General features: G+C 40.4%; 2 protein-coding genes across 5 annotated transcripts; one reads left to right on the forward strand and one right to left on the reverse strand.

The window, feature by feature from the left end:
- The first annotated feature begins 2,104 nt into the window (after positions 1 to 2,104).
- Positions 2,105 to 10,029, forward strand: LOC104422620 (DNA (cytosine-5)-methyltransferase DRM2). 4 transcript variants are annotated; one of them, XM_039303948.1, is made up of 10 exons: positions 2,105 to 2,420; positions 3,206 to 3,276; positions 3,474 to 3,611; positions 4,757 to 4,856; positions 4,937 to 4,983; positions 6,092 to 6,238; positions 7,711 to 7,807; positions 8,369 to 8,460; positions 8,550 to 9,291; positions 9,495 to 10,029. In XM_039303948.1, the coding sequence occupies exons 2-10, from the start codon at positions 3,274 to 3,276 to the stop codon at positions 9,848 to 9,850; spliced, it is 1,722 nt and encodes a 573-aa protein (XP_039159882.1). In that variant the 5' UTR covers positions 2,105 to 2,420; positions 3,206 to 3,273; the 3' UTR covers positions 9,851 to 10,029. The 4 variants fall into 4 exon arrangements, with proteins under 4 accessions (XP_039159882.1, XP_039159881.1, XP_010033293.2 ...); XM_039303947.1 differs by having other exon boundaries at positions 2,106 to 2,420; positions 3,203 to 3,276; positions 8,550 to 9,287; positions 9,416 to 10,029; XM_010034991.3 differs by having other exon boundaries at positions 2,106 to 2,420; positions 8,550 to 9,287; positions 9,416 to 10,029.
- A 251-nt stretch (positions 10,030 to 10,280) lies between these two features.
- Positions 10,281 to 15,958, reverse strand: LOC104422621 (phosphoenolpyruvate/phosphate translocator 2, chloroplastic). Its single transcript, XM_010034993.3, has 9 exons — positions 15,414 to 15,958; positions 13,224 to 13,346; positions 12,951 to 13,103; positions 12,254 to 12,339; positions 11,931 to 12,015; positions 11,529 to 11,648; positions 11,362 to 11,439; positions 10,754 to 10,883; positions 10,281 to 10,619 (listed from the first exon to the last, which is right to left on the reverse strand). The coding sequence occupies exons 1-9, from the start codon at positions 15,810 to 15,812 to the stop codon at positions 10,546 to 10,548; spliced, it is 1,248 nt and encodes a 415-aa protein (XP_010033295.2). The 5' UTR covers positions 15,813 to 15,958; the 3' UTR covers positions 10,281 to 10,545.
- Positions 15,959 to 16,477: the final 519 nt, after the last annotated feature.

The following is a 16,477-nucleotide window of genomic DNA, read 5'->3' on the forward strand; positions in this document are numbered from 1 at the left end:
GTGCGCTACTCGATGAAAGGAAATATTTCAATCGACAACCAAGGTGATTATAAATTGGGAGTCCAATTGAGCAAGTATGTGCCCCATTTTACGTTTGAATAATTGGTGTACCTTGCTGTCATGTCCAGCTCTTTAAAAATTGCAAGTGGGAAGGTCTATCGTTTTCCAAGGGAAATTCAAACTTCCTGTCTGGAATTACAGACAACCTCAGGATCAGAATCTCAATGCATGTACTTTAAAAAACTTTACCAAGTCATACCTTTTTCTTTTCTTTCTCCTTTTTACATCAACATTTCGCATCAGCAACTTCACCCACCGCTGGAGATGATGACATGATTGACCACATCCAAAAGTTTCATGGGAACGCTCTGAGAGAGGCGACTGCTATGATCGCCTTTTTTACGCTTCTAAAAATATATATACAACGTTCCGCAATTTTCTGAAATCCTTTGACTTTTATTTTCCATAACAAATTTTTGCCAAAAATAAATCATAATAATAGTCTATTCAATTCTATTTTTTTTTGTAAGCGATATAAACAAAGCACAAATATAATGAGATGCAATTAATAAGTGTCGTCTGCAAGTGCCCCTAGTCAAAGCAAGGGTGCATTGCTATGCGGAAAGTTGTGCCCTTTTTTGAGGACGCATGAATTTACATTCTTGTCCTATTAATTTTGGATTGTTCATGTGATAAAGCAGGGGCAATATGGGGCACTCCCCTAAAGTTACATCAAAAGAATAGATGGTGTTCAGAGATAAGGACGATAAGGTGGGACATGACAAGATTGTGTTTGGTTGCTTGGATATAAAATTCTCATAAAATCAATATTTCTTGAACTTTACTGAATTGAAATTTTTCGATCTTAATATTTCATTCGAACTAAATCTAATATATGAAAATAATCAAAATTCACGGCCTTACATATTGGTGGAATGATCTGTGATGTAAAATGGGTGAAGTGTTTTCGGGCCTAAAAGTTAAGTCAAGTTTCAAAAAGCGCCTCTCGGAAAGCTACACAAGCTTCGAGACAATAAATACAAACGCAAAAGATGTGTCGGCAAAAAAACCTTAAAAAACACTTAAATTTAAATATATCTAGTTATAAAAGTATGATTTTTAAAATATTAATCATACATATTGCGATAAAAATAAATATATAACGACCCATAACTTTTATTATATGATCATTTAAAAGTGCTCTAGCGACACTTTTTGATTAGGTCCGGGCCAAGAAAGATGCCTAGTGATGATAAAAGTGCTCGATTATTTTCAAAGAAAAATGACGTCAAAAATAAGGGAACAAATAAAAAGCAAAGGGTGTCATTATTCTCACACTTGCTTGAAAACGGTGTCAGCTAGCATTTGTGTTAAATAAAAAGGGGGAGTGAAAAGGTGAATACTTTTCACACTCTCGAGACTACAGAATATGTAGTACTCACTCATTTGATGCCCTCATCCACCATGTCATTTCATTATCAATCACATATCAAGAAAAAAAAATTCACTATCAATAACAAATCAAAAGAAAATTAACTATCAATCAATGATAACTAAAAAGGAAAATGCATTATCATATCATCCGACAAAAAAAATGTCGTTATCAATCAAGTTCAATTAACCTATGAATTTTGATTTAAAGAGGAATTCTTCATTCCCCCATTAACTTAATTGATTCATTCGAAATTTTTGCACGAAAAATTGATATTCGAGAACGTTTGAGTTTATTTATGTACTTGAATGCAACAAACAGATAAATATCATTAACTATCTAATGAATGCATAACACGAAAACTAGTATTTACAATAAAATAATGCTCGAATCACGAAAACGCAATTATGGAACTTAATAAGCGAGCATAATCTTCAAATCGGAAAAGAAAACAACTTAAATGAGAGAAAATTCCGAAAAATAGATCGGAAAACCAAGAAGAAACGCGTTTTCCCAAAAAAAGAAAAAAAAAAGAAAAAAAAGAAGAGAAACCGAGCGTGAAAAATGCGAATTCAAGCGCGCGAGTGCGCCGGACACTCCTCCCGCGGCGCGCGTAGCCCACTCGCCGGCTCTCAAAATTCCGATTCCCGCACCAAAAAACCGACGTCCTCTCTCTCTCTCTCTCTCTTGCTGCTCTTCCCGTATGCGCATTACTACGAAGCTCCTCTCCCTCTCTCTCTAAAACTCTGTCACGAGCGCTTTCCAGATTCTCCTGTCATCATCCGTCTCTCACCCCGAGCGGCCCTCGGTATCCGCCACGGAGCGTTACGACTTGCTCGAGGATTCTAGGTTTTCCCCCTCTCCCGCCCCCCGTCGTCCGGCGCAATCCTCCCGCCTCCGGCCCGACGAGCCGGACCTGCATTCCCCACCGAGAATCCGGCGTCCTCCGGCGCCGGCGGCGGCTCCCGCTCCTCCTCCCGCTCTCCAGGTACCCCGCCCCGGAGCGCTCCGGCGACGGTCTCCGTCGCTCTCGGCCTTCGCTTGATCCCGCGTCGATTGTCTTTCTCCCTCTTCTTTGCCTCTGGTTTCGGCGGTTGTCCGGCGCCTCTCGCTCGCCGGAGCTTCGCGGCTTCGGCCGCGTCGCCTTTTGTCGTCCGGCATGCGTTCCCCGCTGCTGGGGAGGGCTCGGTGGAGTGAGGAAACGAGGAGTTTTGATCGTCGCCGTGCTTCTGGAATTGCGCTTGATCATGTCGAATTGTGGGAGTGTAGTCTCGACATGCGCGCAGAGAAATTGCATTTGAATGAGAGTTTAGATCCGACAGCGAAGTCCCGCTTCATGAGTCTTGATGGTGAAGATTTTTTTTTTTTTTTCGGCAGAAGGAGGAGCATTAGGAAGTCGGTGGCCTTAGGCGGGGGATTGCCTAGCTAAGTGTCATGGAAAACTGCATGATAAGATTTCATAGATATTCGCGTTTACATAGTGCTTCGGTCTAGTTCAGCCCTGTTCTGCGCTTGCCATGGTGGCCAAGGTGTAAACGCTAAAATCGGTTTTTCTGCGCAAATTCTTGATAATGATATTTGATCCTGTTAGCTCTCAGTCTTTGTCTGTGATTATGGCTTGGTTAGCATTGATTTCCTCCGCATGTTAAACTGATGATATCAGTGTGTCCGCCTGTGTTTACTAGTTTTCTTACTCAGAATGTGCATTTGATGTTTATCCTCACATCCATACCTTAATCAGCTTTTAAGGTAGTCGTCTTGTTTAATTAGCAGCTTCCATTTTTTGGGGTAGTCACTTGTCGAAGGATCCTCGGGTCGACCAAGCTCGAGAATACAAAGTTATGGTACGTATGGTTACTATATGTCTGCATTCAATATTTTATCTTATTTTCCTGTTTCTGATCTAGTCAAGTCTTCATTCTTGATGGTAAGAAGCAATGAAAAAACATCTCTCTCTGTCAATTCTGATATTCTTTATTTTTTTTAATCTTACTACTAATTTATGAAGTTTTTTTTTTTTTTTTTAATTTGTTTCTTCTAGGATGGAAATGCAGCTGGTGAAGGGGACGATAATGTTGACTGGAACACTGAAGATGAGCTTGAGGTTGAGAATTATGCGGCATCTTCTTCTTCATGTTTGGCTCGTCCCAGTGGAGATGCTGCTTCAGGCTCTGGAGAGGTAAATATTTGGTTGGCTTTGGAATATTTTCTTTTGGTACTGGCTCTGCCATAGCTCAATATTTGGTTTTTCAATTAAGTTTTTTAGTTGGAGAAATTTAAGTTCAGAAAAGGGATGACTACTAATCATACTTTTGCCACACGGAAACATTCTTCCATTATGTATGTATTTTAAGAGACTTCATGGTCTGCTTGTAAATTTGTCTTCTTTGGTCCTTTTCCCGGCAAGGTTTCTTGATCTTTTAGCTGTCAAACATAGTGAACTGCCTTCACTACATTACAGGGTTTTAGAGAAAGAATATGACACGGATCTGCATCGATATTTTCCTACATGAAAAAAGGCATGTCTTTTAATGTCCTTATATTGTGAGCTCATGGAAAAGGCTTTCTGTTTTTGTTCCACTATTGACCACTTGCCTTTCTTAAGGACACATTAGCCTAACATGTTTGATTTTTATTTGAAAGCAAGAACAGCCATTTGAGAATCTCAGATAAGGTTTTGTCATCTTGGTTTCTGTCTGACTTTTAAGAGTTCTGTTCTTAGATATCATTTGTGCTTATTAGTATACTTAGGGACCTTGTAATTTCATCTAGATGTAATGTGCAAAACGGTCTTTCTTTCTTCACAGGTGATGTCGACTTATTCCAGCCCATCTCATTCTCTCATTGCTTGCTTATTCATATATGTCCTAGCAAAATATGAGGAAATGACTGGGCGATGTTAAACAGTTTTGACTTTGTAAAACCTGTGAAAGATTGCCATTCAAAACTTAATGCATTAATCATAAAAAATTCGACCAAAAAAAAAAATCATAAAAAAATTATATAGTTTAACTAAGGTATGTTTGTTCTGTTAAGTGAGCATGATAAAGCGACTTGATAAATTAGTTTTGAAGCAAAATTTTCAACTTACATAGTATTTATTTGTATAGCATGCCAAATCACCTGTATGGTCGACTATGTAGATTGTTTGCCCTTATTGTTTTGCGTTCGTCTGCTGGTGCTTTGAAGTTGAGTCAGCTTTGAAGTTGAATTCATGACTATCTTGCAGTGTTTAACTTATCGTGCATGAGAATGCACAAGACTCACTGAATGTGTTTTCTTTACCTAAACTAAAACCCCTTTATGGTTTTCTTTTGCACCAAGGCGAGCTCGTCGGCAAGTACATCCCATTCCAAGTTGTTTTGTGAATTTGTGGTGATGGGCTTTTCAGAGAAATTGGTTACAAAGGCTATTGATGAAATCGGTGGGTGTCTATGGTTGCCTCTTTTTGAAATATTTCATTTTCTCTCCCGTGTTTCTGATTATTCTCAAATAATTGCACAGGAGAGGGAAATCCTGATGCAATACTGGAATCTCTCCTGACATATAAGGTGAGAAGAGAGGCTCCTATTTTTCTTGCTTCCCTACAACTAAATGCATATATCATGGGCGCTCATGGGCGCAATTATCCATACATTCAGCTTGTGTCCTGTCCACTTATTATTTTCGTTGGAAATTGAAATCCTAACATGAGAGAGAGCTGACATAGAGTATGATTTATATATAAAAGAAAAAAAAAAGGTTTCAAATTGTTTATGGTCACTAAATGTTTAGCTTAATATATTGGTTGGCCAAAAATTTTGAAGTTATTTTGAATTTGTGACCATGAGATTCTGTGCACTTGACTCACATCTCCTGTAGAGTACAGGATTGCACCAAGTCTTTGCCTAAAGCTAGCTTTTATTCTGTGTCTGTTTCTGAAGATTTCACTAGATAATGTTGTATTCCTCCAGTTCGAATAGTTCAGTTTAGAAATGGCTGTCCATAGATATTCACTGATGAATATGTTTTAAGCACAGTCATGATTCTTAACCTTAGTTTGCAAAATCTGCAGTGCCTCTATAGGACTTATTGTTGCCTTTCAGTGCGTATGGATGACTCTACATAGGAATTCCTTTATATGTGAAGGGAGAGGAGGACAAAGTTATTATCTATGTGTGCCCGAGAAAATCACCAAACAATTAATCTCTTTCAAGATGATGATGATGATGATGATGATGATGTTGAACCAATGAATTCTTCTGGCAAGATGTTTCTATATTGCCGAATCTACTTGGTTGACTTCATGCTCTGGCGGTGTCCAAGCTAGATTCACACTTAGAGCTTGATTTGGTCAAAACAGACCTTTTGATGTTCAGAACTTGATTCATTGACATGGGGATCTGCTTCCCTTCTCTATAAGTTTTGTTCTTTTGACAAATCTGAAAGTTCATTTACATAATTTTGGTCCAACTGCCAAAAACAGACATGCAGAAACCATGCGGATGATTGGCTGATAAATTACAGATATCTTGATTATCTTGAACAAGCACTCCAACTTGCATGTTATAATTCGCTTGGTCCTTAAGTATGGCATGATAAGTTGATCTGTTAGCATTTAGGTGCCTTGTACAAGTTATCCACCTGTCTTTTCATTGTTTCTTTTCGATTGGACTGCAGGTTCTAGAAAACTCTCCTCAAGAGCAAGATATTGATGAATCTGCTGTTGTCAAAGAGGAAGTTATGGATTCTGATCACTTATCTTCTGACTATGAGGGGAGCTTTTTGGAAGATTCTTCAGATGATGATAGTTATTCTGAAAGCGAGGTTGGTTTTTTTTTTTATTTTTACCTTTATTTTTAAAGCTATCTGTACTGTACTTTGCAGGGATGTGTCTTTTCTTCACTTTTCCATATCATCAGATATGCCATCTATTCTTCATGCTGCATATATGCTTACAGTTGGTTGATTTAGCATGTGTGCTTTGTGTGACTGGATTTTGTTGACTGCAGGAAATGAGTGGCCATGAGAAAAGGTTTAGAATCACAACTTTTATTTTAGTTCCAATAGTTTAGGGACAGAACCTATCTATTTTTAGTCTCAAAACTATTAGAAGTTAAGACGTGTTGACCCTACAATATGCATCATATGGTGTCTATCTATAACTATTGTTTAAAGTTGTGCTGGGGCAATTTATAAGCAAAGATAGTTGGGCTCTTTTTCCATGGATGCACCAAACTAACAATTAATCATCATGGTGCTGCTGTTTGTCAGAGGATCGGTCACTCAACTTTTGGCTACCATTGATCAACTTACTTTCAAAACTCTAAATTGAGTCACGTTCCTGTTAAATGGATGACTTTTTCGTTGGTAATGAAAAGGAGAATCATGTGGAATCTGAAAGGAGGCTATGGGTGCATTCCACTATGCCATTCTGCCAGATCTTTTAAAAGACTTTTGACAGGGTGGAATAGTTAAAATCACTTCAGAGATAAGTGACTTGATTCCAATGTGTGATACTATAGTACTCTACAGTATCCTAAGTTGATTAATCATGTGATTTACTTATCCTGTTTATTCATTTCACTTTCAGTGATATGTAAATGCATATGTGTCACATGTATTATTAAATTATTGATTGCACATTCCTGGAAATGGATATGATCAATAATAAGGTTTATAATGACCTGTTGGTTTATTGGAGGTTTCTCTCCTTTGTCACCTGTTGTTTCAATGTCTTAGTCCTTCTTTACTAACAAAATGTCCCGTTTAGATTATATTCGAAAGATGATAATGTTTTACTTAGGAATGTCTTGAATGTTCGGTTTTGGGTACAAAAAAAGCAAATTTCAGATTGTTTGGATTGGTGGGTTTAACTGGAACCTGGTGCCTGCTCTGGGGGCTTGTTGAACCTCTAAAATTCAGGGGCAATTAAACATTGGTTGGACTTGAAGAAACAGATTGAATAGGGTTATTGGGAGTTCGAGTCCTCTGCTGTTTGTGAGAGTTATATGTTAATGAAACGTCATGCTATCATTTGTGTCATTCCCTCTTGAATGGGGAAGCGCACAATTACTGTGCTGCCTCAAAGTGCATTAATTAACACATGCTTTGAACCAGTTCCCAGTTGTGCCTTATTTTCATTAACGTGAAAATTGATTCTTCTTCTTCTTCTGGAAGTGTTTGTTTGTATGTGGAACAATGCTGAAACTATAATTTTGCTGAAGCAGTTAACATAATTTAGAGTTAAGGTCAATGGGCTTGAATGTTGATCGTTGTCAATTATATGGGTCTTGCAGGAAGTCATCAATCCTTCGTCTGAAGATAAGAAATTGTTGTTCTTGACAGATATGGGGTACACAGTGGAAGAAGCTTCCATTGCCATAGAAAGATGTGGTCTGTATTCTATTCTTCCGTTTTTGTAAGATTTTGACATCTTGTCACATGCAAACAAAAAGAAAAATAAATTTCTAGTGGATTAAAATGCAAGCTTTTCTAATATTCTGCTCAGTGCATTGGTGCAGCTTAAACATGAACTTATTCTCTTATAAAGCAAAGAAATGATGAGTTTGTACTTTTTGATTTCCTTTCCTTTCATTTCAACTTGAGAGGGAAGTTCTCCAGAGGTTCAGTTTTCTTCTTGCTTTCACTTCTGTTCCTTCTTCACTCCTCTTATGATGAGTTGTAATTTTTCTGCACTAGAAGAGTTATGGTTCATTAACAAACTTATATAAAAGCTGTACTCGTGGTGCTTGTTCACTCTTTTTCCTCCTATGGCTAACAGGACAATTCACAGAATATTTCTCTGTAATGGCATCAAGATTTGCACTTCATTTCTTTGTGATACTATCTAGCTCTGTATGTCTTCAAATTATTGTTTTAAGTGTCTTTAGCTGAATCATGACAATCCATGGTAAGATTGAGAAGATAACTTATTTCTTCCTCTCAATGTTGTAGGTCCTGATGCCTCAGTAGCTGAGCTGGCAGATTTCATATGTGCTGCTCAGATGTCAAAGGAAGCAGATGCCCTTCTTGGACCTGAAGAGAAGGTGATTTACCCTATTTAATTATATCCATTCTCATTTTGGCTCTTATGGATGTGTTTTAAAGTGGTGTTTCTTTTTTTGGTCCGTTGCAGCCCAGACTGCTCAATAACTTTACAAAGCACAAGAAGAGGAAACATTCTAATTGTGATGCTTGGAGCAAGAAAAGAAGAGGCGAGAAAAAGCTCTTGCATGGAGATGAGGAGCCGATTCGTCTCCCAAATCCCATGGTCGGGTTTGGGGTACCCGCGGAGACGAGAACAATAGTTCCCCGAACACTTCCAGAGGCAGCTATTGGACCTCCCTACTTTTACTATGAAAACGTAGCACTTGCTCCCAAGGGAGTTTGGGACACCATTTCTCGGTTCTTATATGATGTGGAACCAGAATTTGTAGACTCGAAGTACTTCTGTGCTACTGCAAGAAAAAGGGGCTATGTCCATAACCTGCCTATCAATGACAGGTTTCCTCTTCTTCCACTCCCTCCAGGCATGATTCATGAAGCATTGCCGTTGACGAAGAAGTGGTGGCCTTCATGGGACACAAGGACGAAGCTGAATTGCTTACAAACATGCATTGGCAGTGCAAAGCTTACAGAGAGGATCAGAAAGGCCCTTGAACATCATGATGGCGAGTCAGAGCCTCCTCCGAGGATCCAAAAGTATGTCCTTGATGAATGCCGCAAGTGGAACCTCGTCTGGGTGGGAAGAAACAAGCTGGCTCCGTTGGAGCCTGATGAAGTGGAAATGCTTTTGGGTTTCCCAAAAAATCACACCAGGGGAGGTGGGATTAGCAGAACCGATAGATACAAATCGCTGGGCAATTCCTTCCAGGTAGGTATGTAGGTGCCTTTTGTTTGCTTGGAACCAAGAATACCTCAGTTGCATCATACATTGCATAGTTATTCCATGTTGATCCAGTGCATTAATTCTTATGGAGGCATATTCTGGCATACTTTCAGGTTGATACTGTGGCTTATCATCTCTCCGTCCTGAAGGAATTGTTCCCTGCTGGAATCAACCTCCTCTCTCTCTTCTCAGGAATTGGTGGCGCAGAAGTTGCTCTTCATCGGCTTGGAATCCCGCTAAAAAACGTGGTCTCCGTGGAAATATCTGAAGTCAACAGAAATATCATGAGGAGTTGGTGGGAGCAAACGAACCAGAAGGGCAATTTGACCCACCTAACTGATGTTCAACAGTTGAATGGGGATAGGCTGGAGCAGCTTATGAACTCCTTTGGCGGGTTCGATCTCATCATTGGCGGAAGCCCATGCAACAATCTCGCCGGCAGTAACAGGCACAGCAGGGATGGGCTGGAAGGCAAGGAGTCCTCGCTTTTCTATGATTATTTTCGGATTTTGGATCTGGTCAAGTGCATCATGTCCAAAGGCCACTGATTGATGATGTAAAGCACCTGACTGAACAACAGTTAACCAATTTTTAGGCGGGTTTTAGTTCTTCTCTGGCTCAAAATTGAATCGCTAAAGGGGAACCCAAAACATGTTCATGTTTCTAATTCTATTCTCCTCTTCAATTTAATAAATCTCCTTGCAATTCCCATGGGGAGTTTTGTCTACACCAACTGCAGCGACAAATTGGAATGTGTCCGATTTATTCCAGATTCCAAGTTGAATTGCTATGGAGGATTGATCTGTACTTGGAATGTCTGTAGTAGGTACCATCGCCTTGTTGTACGCTCTTCGTGTATGTTTCTCTGAGTTAGCACGGTTTAGTTGGGGAATTACGGCAACAGTGTCGACCTGGGGGTTGTTAATTGCGCTGGATTGGCACTTTCGTCAAAATTGATGATCCTCGAATCGAAAGAGATTGTTGATGACATGTACTCGAATTGAAAATCCGACAGGACCTAATGTGACTGTTCATTGAATTCAAAGGATCATAGACTGAAATCCCAAAGACAATGTGCATTGACTGACTCTGGTTGGGACGGGGACGCTAAAAAATGAGACTATCCTCACTTTTTATGGGTATTTGTTATGAACAACTGCTGAAGTTCTCAGTTAGGATTTTTATTAGTTGTCAAATTCATTGAACTTCTTATTTTTCCCTCTACATAGCACATCACGCCTCATCAGACCTTCAGTTTTGGCGTCATCCTCTTGGCATTTGAGTACAGGAAGACTCCGGCGAGAGCCAACGCAGTTCCTGCATCCACAAGTTGGTCGTGATGGATTATTCCTCAAGGTCGAATAAGAAGAGATCATCGTAAGCGATCTGCTTGTGGCCAAAAGCTAAACAATATAAAAGGGCCAATGAATTTGCTGATTCGAGGAGTTTACCGAGGGAGTTGATGGGCGAAATCGGGGTTTGGAAGAAGATGACTGAAGAGATTATGACCACCACGCGCTTTGCACAGTTTCCGACGGAGTGAGTGACCGGCGATACCATCTCTAGTATCCCATAAGAGACCTGCCGAATAGGGGGAACATGGAGACGACTCTGTCATATTAAAAAAAATCATGTTCGTGCATCAACTCCAACTGGAGTTCACGTTGGTTCTTCATCACCTTCTGTCTTAACAGTGCATGAAAAGGGTCAAATTCAAACTTCGGATTGGGAAGGTGAACGTGATATACTAGGTCTCACTGTAATATTTCATGTCGTTGACCTTGCGGAGAACCTCATACAAGATCAGACAGGTAAATTTTTTAGCTTTGTTTTTAGATATGTACATGGAAATGAATCTCATAGTTAGGCTCTGATTAGACTTTTATAAATCATGATCTAACATTTCTCACGAGAAATGGTGTAACTCCGACTTTCTCGGTCGACACTTAAGTTCTGAGGTTCCGGACCCCGGAGACCAGTGCCGCCCAATCAGGTGTGCTGCAGCTAATACTGAAGAAAAGCACACGATCGAGGATGAAATGAATAGCCTGAGGCTCACCTGCTGATAGCTGTGGAAGCAGAATCCAGCCAAAAGAGATCTCACACACAGCTCTTTAATGTTCAAACCTTGACTTGCCTGACACGGAAACCGTAAACTACTAAATCAGAGGTGCTTTCTACATGTACTTCAGTGGGTTAGCTTCAGTTCTCTGAAATGTCACTTACTGCAGATTGCAGGTATGAAGGAGTGAACTTAAAACCCTCCATGAAAATAGCTGTGGGAGCCAGGAACATGAAAGACATTATCGTCATTACTGAGAAGAGGTTGATATTGTCCAATGTTTCCTGAAAGAAGTAATGGTTGGCCACCGTACCCATTGCCAATCAAAGTTATAATTGACTAGAAAAGCGGCACATCATGAACTACACAATCTTGCTCTGACACAGTTCACAATGACTTGGCCCATTCAAGGGGCCAACCCCCCTAAGAATGTAATTGAATTGCAATACTTAGGGTCGAGTCTCTACTTATGGATCACTTCGCAAATTTTTTACCATCTTATGTGGATTGGGGGATTACAGAAGCTATGATTATTGATGCTAACATTAGCTATAAATGGATATTACCTCTTTGTTAACCATGAATTTCTTGCTAAATATGTTACGCGATTGGTTTGTCAAATTGGAAGCCATTGCGCTGCTAAATCCAATCCTGTTTCAAATGGAAAAAAGGGAGATCATTGTCGGAATTAGAACAAGTAAAGCTGGTTCAACTTTAACTCCATTTAACATTGATTCACGAGAGGTGAACTTATACATAATCGACATATCAGTGTAACATCAGCCGCAGCTTTCTGTTTTGACACTGATTGCAGTTGAAAGCTTCACAGAGATACATCAAGAATTTTTTAATATGATGTTGAAACTAGAATTGCAGAAGAAGAGCTCACCAGTTAAATGAAGTCTCGGAGAAAGATGCGAGTGCCACTCCACATGCAGTTGGCACCAGGGAGGAAACAACCCAGAATGATGGCCTCTAGGGGCAATATTAGCCCAAATTGAATTCAAGCCACATATCAGTAGATTTCATCATACAGTACATAGGTTGTGCTCCACATGACTCTTTCAGAAGTCATGAAACGCAAGATAGGAAGGACAAAAATTTCAAGAACTTCAGAACAAGAATACAACAAATGTTTCTCCGTCAAGCATCGCCTTCTCTTTCGCAAGAGACATGCACATGAATTTGTATATTCTCATGTTTGAGGGACTATGAATCGGGTCCATTTCGTCCCAGTTTCAGTGTCCTGAAATTCTAAAATCTGATCACAACTAGGATCGATCCCGTGCTCGGTTGTTATCCTAGACTTGTTTTCTCCCTAAATTGCACAAACACAGAATGCTCTTAATGGAAAAAGACAGGCTCCAAGAATGAGAAATAAGTGCTGTGATGACGTATCTATTACCCGGCACATAAAAGACCGATTTACCGACTGTCAGTGTCGAAGCATATACCGGTAGTTTCTCTAAGGTAAGCTAAGAAAGGGGCCCTTAGAGATAATGTTCGAAAGCAAACTGCCAAATTGGAAAATTTGATGTGCTATCCGTTGTGCATCAGCTAAGTGACCGATGTAAAGAAACTTATACCTCTCCAAGGAACAGAGAAGCAAGAACAACTGTGAAGAAAGGCTCCATGGCTTTGATCGTGTGAGTGAAAGAAACAGCCACTCTCCCAATACTTATGTTGGTAAGGAGGTTCCCCATTGTGTGTGCCACAGCCAGTGGTAGAATTAATGCAAGCTGAAAGTTTTTCCGAATGTTTTCGGTAAAGTGAAGATTATCAACTACCATCATCAGATGAACTGAAAACAATTTAACCTCTTTTCTTTACTCGTTTTCAAATTGTTACACAGCATTCACCTGAGATCGAGTGAGCTTAGGGAATGGATGGAGTCTAGATGCCCACATCAGGAGAATAATCACTGTCCCGCACCCAAACTCAAATGCTGTTACTGTTGCTGGGAAAGGGTATACCTTCAGGACCTGTACAGTTACCAAATACAAGGAAAATTGTCAGCAAAAACTGGAAATCTGAATTAAAATGAAGTCTAAGGTCAGTTTCTTCAAAGAAAAATTGCTTTTGGAAAATTGCTTTTCGACTTTCCGGTATTTGGATGACGACTAATCAAAGCGCGGAAACCGTTTTCTATAAATTGAAAGCAAGAAGTTTACATTGACAGAAAATGCTTCCCTTTCTTATCAGAAGGAAATGACTTTTCCTAAACCGCCAAGCAAATGACTTTTCCTAAACCGCCAAGCAAATGAAAACTAATCATCTTCCTTCATTCATAAAATTTTCCCTCAAACAAACATACCTCAAACTTGTTCTAGAAAATCGTTTGCATTATACTGTATGCATATACATTTACTTGTGAGAGAAATTTTAATGCACTAAATGAGGCTGGATTTTGCTTCAGAATTCTATATCACCATATTAATCACTATCTTCTATGATATCTGATGATTATTAAAAATTCTACTTTTCTATATTCAATTTTCAGTTCACAAGAATCCAACTCATTATGGAAGGCTTATAATGAACGGTTCATATCATCAAAAAAGATCCCACAATTTACTTTATTTCTATGGGTGTACTTGCACAATTTCTATTATTTTGGAGCAAGCTTAGCTCCCAGGTTAGAAATAAAAAAATAAATAAAGGGAGGAATTCTACTTTAGCATAACGCAGCCGGGGACCTTTGTGTTTTATTTTTGCCTTTTATTTTAATTCATTTTTACCATTTGATTCACGCTATTTATTCCAGCAATTCCGGTCTGCCTCTCTACCTCCTTTAGAGAGAGGGGGGGCAGAAGGGAGGGCTGCCAACCCTAGTTAAAAAGATCTAAGTGAAAGATCATTGGGCGGTCATTCTAGACCTAACTTCTTAACAAAAACTAAGATTAAATGCCTAGTCCTAGAGCTGAAAACCAATGCCGACTGGGGGTCTATTTGGGTGATCTCTATTATTGGCTTTCTGTGAAGTTTTCAGGACGCCATCACTTTAACTTGTATTTATCACGGAATATTTGAGAAATTTCAAAATATTCATATATCAAATGCTTAAGCGTAAAACTGAGCGTTAATTTTCATAATCTTTCCAAAAATAAATACTCTCTCTTATGAACTTAGAGAAAAACCGCGAGTAATAAGTAGAAACTATAGATAGAGATAATATATGCCCGACTGGTGTGTTATATTCATCATCGTCGTTATTATTACCGCTCTAATTATTCGACATTTTCTCGACCTTGTTTCTTAGTTTGCATCGAAAGCTTCTAAAAGGGTAATAACATTACAGCAAGGAACCGGACAAACAGGTCGTAAGGTTCCCAACCGCAAGTTTTGTGGTCAGTAATGGTCTGTCCGTCGCTCTCTATGGAGGCAATGTCCATGTCGGTAAAGCTTCGTAGCTCCAACCTTTACTTCCAACCTATACAAGTAAAGTACTAGGCCACCGTTCTGGAAAGCCGCCTTCGCTGAACCGCATGGATTCATCTGCTCGTGAGGAAATCTCTAGTGCCCCAACATGGAGCTGGGTTTTCGCTTTACTTTCAGGAAAATGTCAATCTTGATTACTTCCCCGAAAACAATATTCAGACTACTGTGGATTTTCCTGTGTCTCTCCACCAGAAAGAAGGAAGGGGGGGGGGTTTTACTGCAAAAACTGTCGTGACCTCTTGCTTCGGGCTCTTTCGCTGCTAGAAGAACTACAGTGAATGGCTGTGCGAGTTTTTGTTTTGATGGGCATAACTCAGGTGGTATTTCTTCGGAATACAAGAGCGTTCATCCGTCGTGAATGGTACTAGGGTGTGAAATGATGGGTTTGCAAGATCGATATGCTACTTGCTAAGTGATGTGACTGTAGGACGTTCAATATACCCACTCCGCAAACCTGTTTTAATATACTTCTCGTCTATATTTGGCATACTCTACGAAATATTCTCGTACACAGATCGTATTCATTATGCTAAACCAACCCAAAACCAGCGATGCTGACACAATTCTAGAGAGAGAGAGAGAGAGAGAGAGAGAGAGAGAGAGAGAGAGACCTGCTTGTTGTAAATGTTGAAGTAGATGTTCAAAAGGTACCAAGTGCCGAACATGACAACGAGCCGCAGCGTCCTCGTGACGCCGCCCAGCTTCGTGGCGCCGTCCTCCGCTATCCCGGGCGCCGAAGCAGCCCTGGCCTTGGTGCCATCTTCCTTCCGTCTCAGAAAAAGAAGCGAAGATGAAGGAGAAGAAGCAGCAGCCGGGCCCAGCGCGTGGGGTCGCGAGGCAGAACGGAGCAGCGAAACCGTCCTCAAAGGCAGGAGGCCAGAGTTACGGGCCCCGCGCTCGAGCAACTTCAGCGGCAATGCATCGCGAGTCGAAGGGGACCGAAGGATGTCTCCGCTTCGAGGTTTGAGGAACGGCGTCGAAGGAGACTGAGCAAGCGGTGTGCTCTGCATTTTGAGAGAGAGACAGAGACAGAGAGAGAGACAGAGAAATGGGTTCTGTCTTAACGCTGCATGTCGTTGAGATGAGAACAGGGGATCAACCTAGCGAGCTCTCTAACAGGGTTAAACGAACAACCTCCCCCAAATTTTGTTTTCCGTTTTCCTTTCTCTTTTATTACCTTCTCTTGGTTAGTTCACGTGACATTTCGCGCATGCGACGAAAAAGTAGAGCCCGCAATTCGCATTCGTGCGGTCTCTTTCCCCATCTGTACGGACAGGGATAGAGCTCCTACCCCTTGAAGTCAAAGCACAAAAAAACAGCGACCCTCGTTAGATGGAACTTTCGCAGGAAAAGATGGAAGAAGAAAGAAAATCCAGAGGGAGTTTCGTATTTGGATCAATGGCGACCTTCAGATGAGAGAGGTCGCATTCGGGATCGAATGGGGGAGACGTCCTTCGGCATTAGGATTTGGATAATAATGCGAACGAAAATATGAAAATTGTGGTCGTGATAGATTTGGTGGGCGCTCGAATGACCCTCCGTTTTCGTCCCGTGTTTGGAATTGGGAACGAATGGATGGCTGGCATGAGACGACGAAATGGTCCTGATTGCAAGAGCATGTGGTGCGCGCTCGCTCCCTCGCTCCTCCGTTTTTTAAGCCACCGTTCGATTTCCG

Source organism: Eucalyptus grandis, chromosome 10 (assembly GCF_016545825.1).
Source record: "Eucalyptus grandis isolate ANBG69807.140 chromosome 10, ASM1654582v1, whole genome shotgun sequence".
Taxonomy (NCBI): domain Eukaryota; kingdom Viridiplantae; phylum Streptophyta; class Magnoliopsida; order Myrtales; family Myrtaceae; genus Eucalyptus; species Eucalyptus grandis.

Coding starts and splice junctions, on each gene's coding strand:
- LOC104422621 (XM_010034993.3), bottom strand. CDS start 15,812: ATGCAGAGCACACCGCTTGCTCAGTCTCCTTCGACGCCGTTCCTCAAA. Junction 11,440..11,528: donor CTTCATACCTGCAATCTGCA/GTAAGTGACATT, acceptor TTTCCGTGTCAG/GCAAGTCAAGGTTTGAACAT. Junction 10,620..10,753: donor TTCGCCCATCAACTCCCTCG/GTAAACTCCTCG, acceptor TTGTGGATGCAG/GAACTGCGTTGGCTCTCGCC.
- LOC104422620 (XM_039303947.1), top strand. Junction 4,984..6,091: donor AATCTCTCCTGACATATAAG/GTGAGAAGAGAG, acceptor ATTGGACTGCAG/GTTCTAGAAAACTCTCCTCA. Junction 7,808..8,368: donor CATTGCCATAGAAAGATGTG/GTCTGTATTCTA, acceptor TCAATGTTGTAG/GTCCTGATGCCTCAGTAGCT.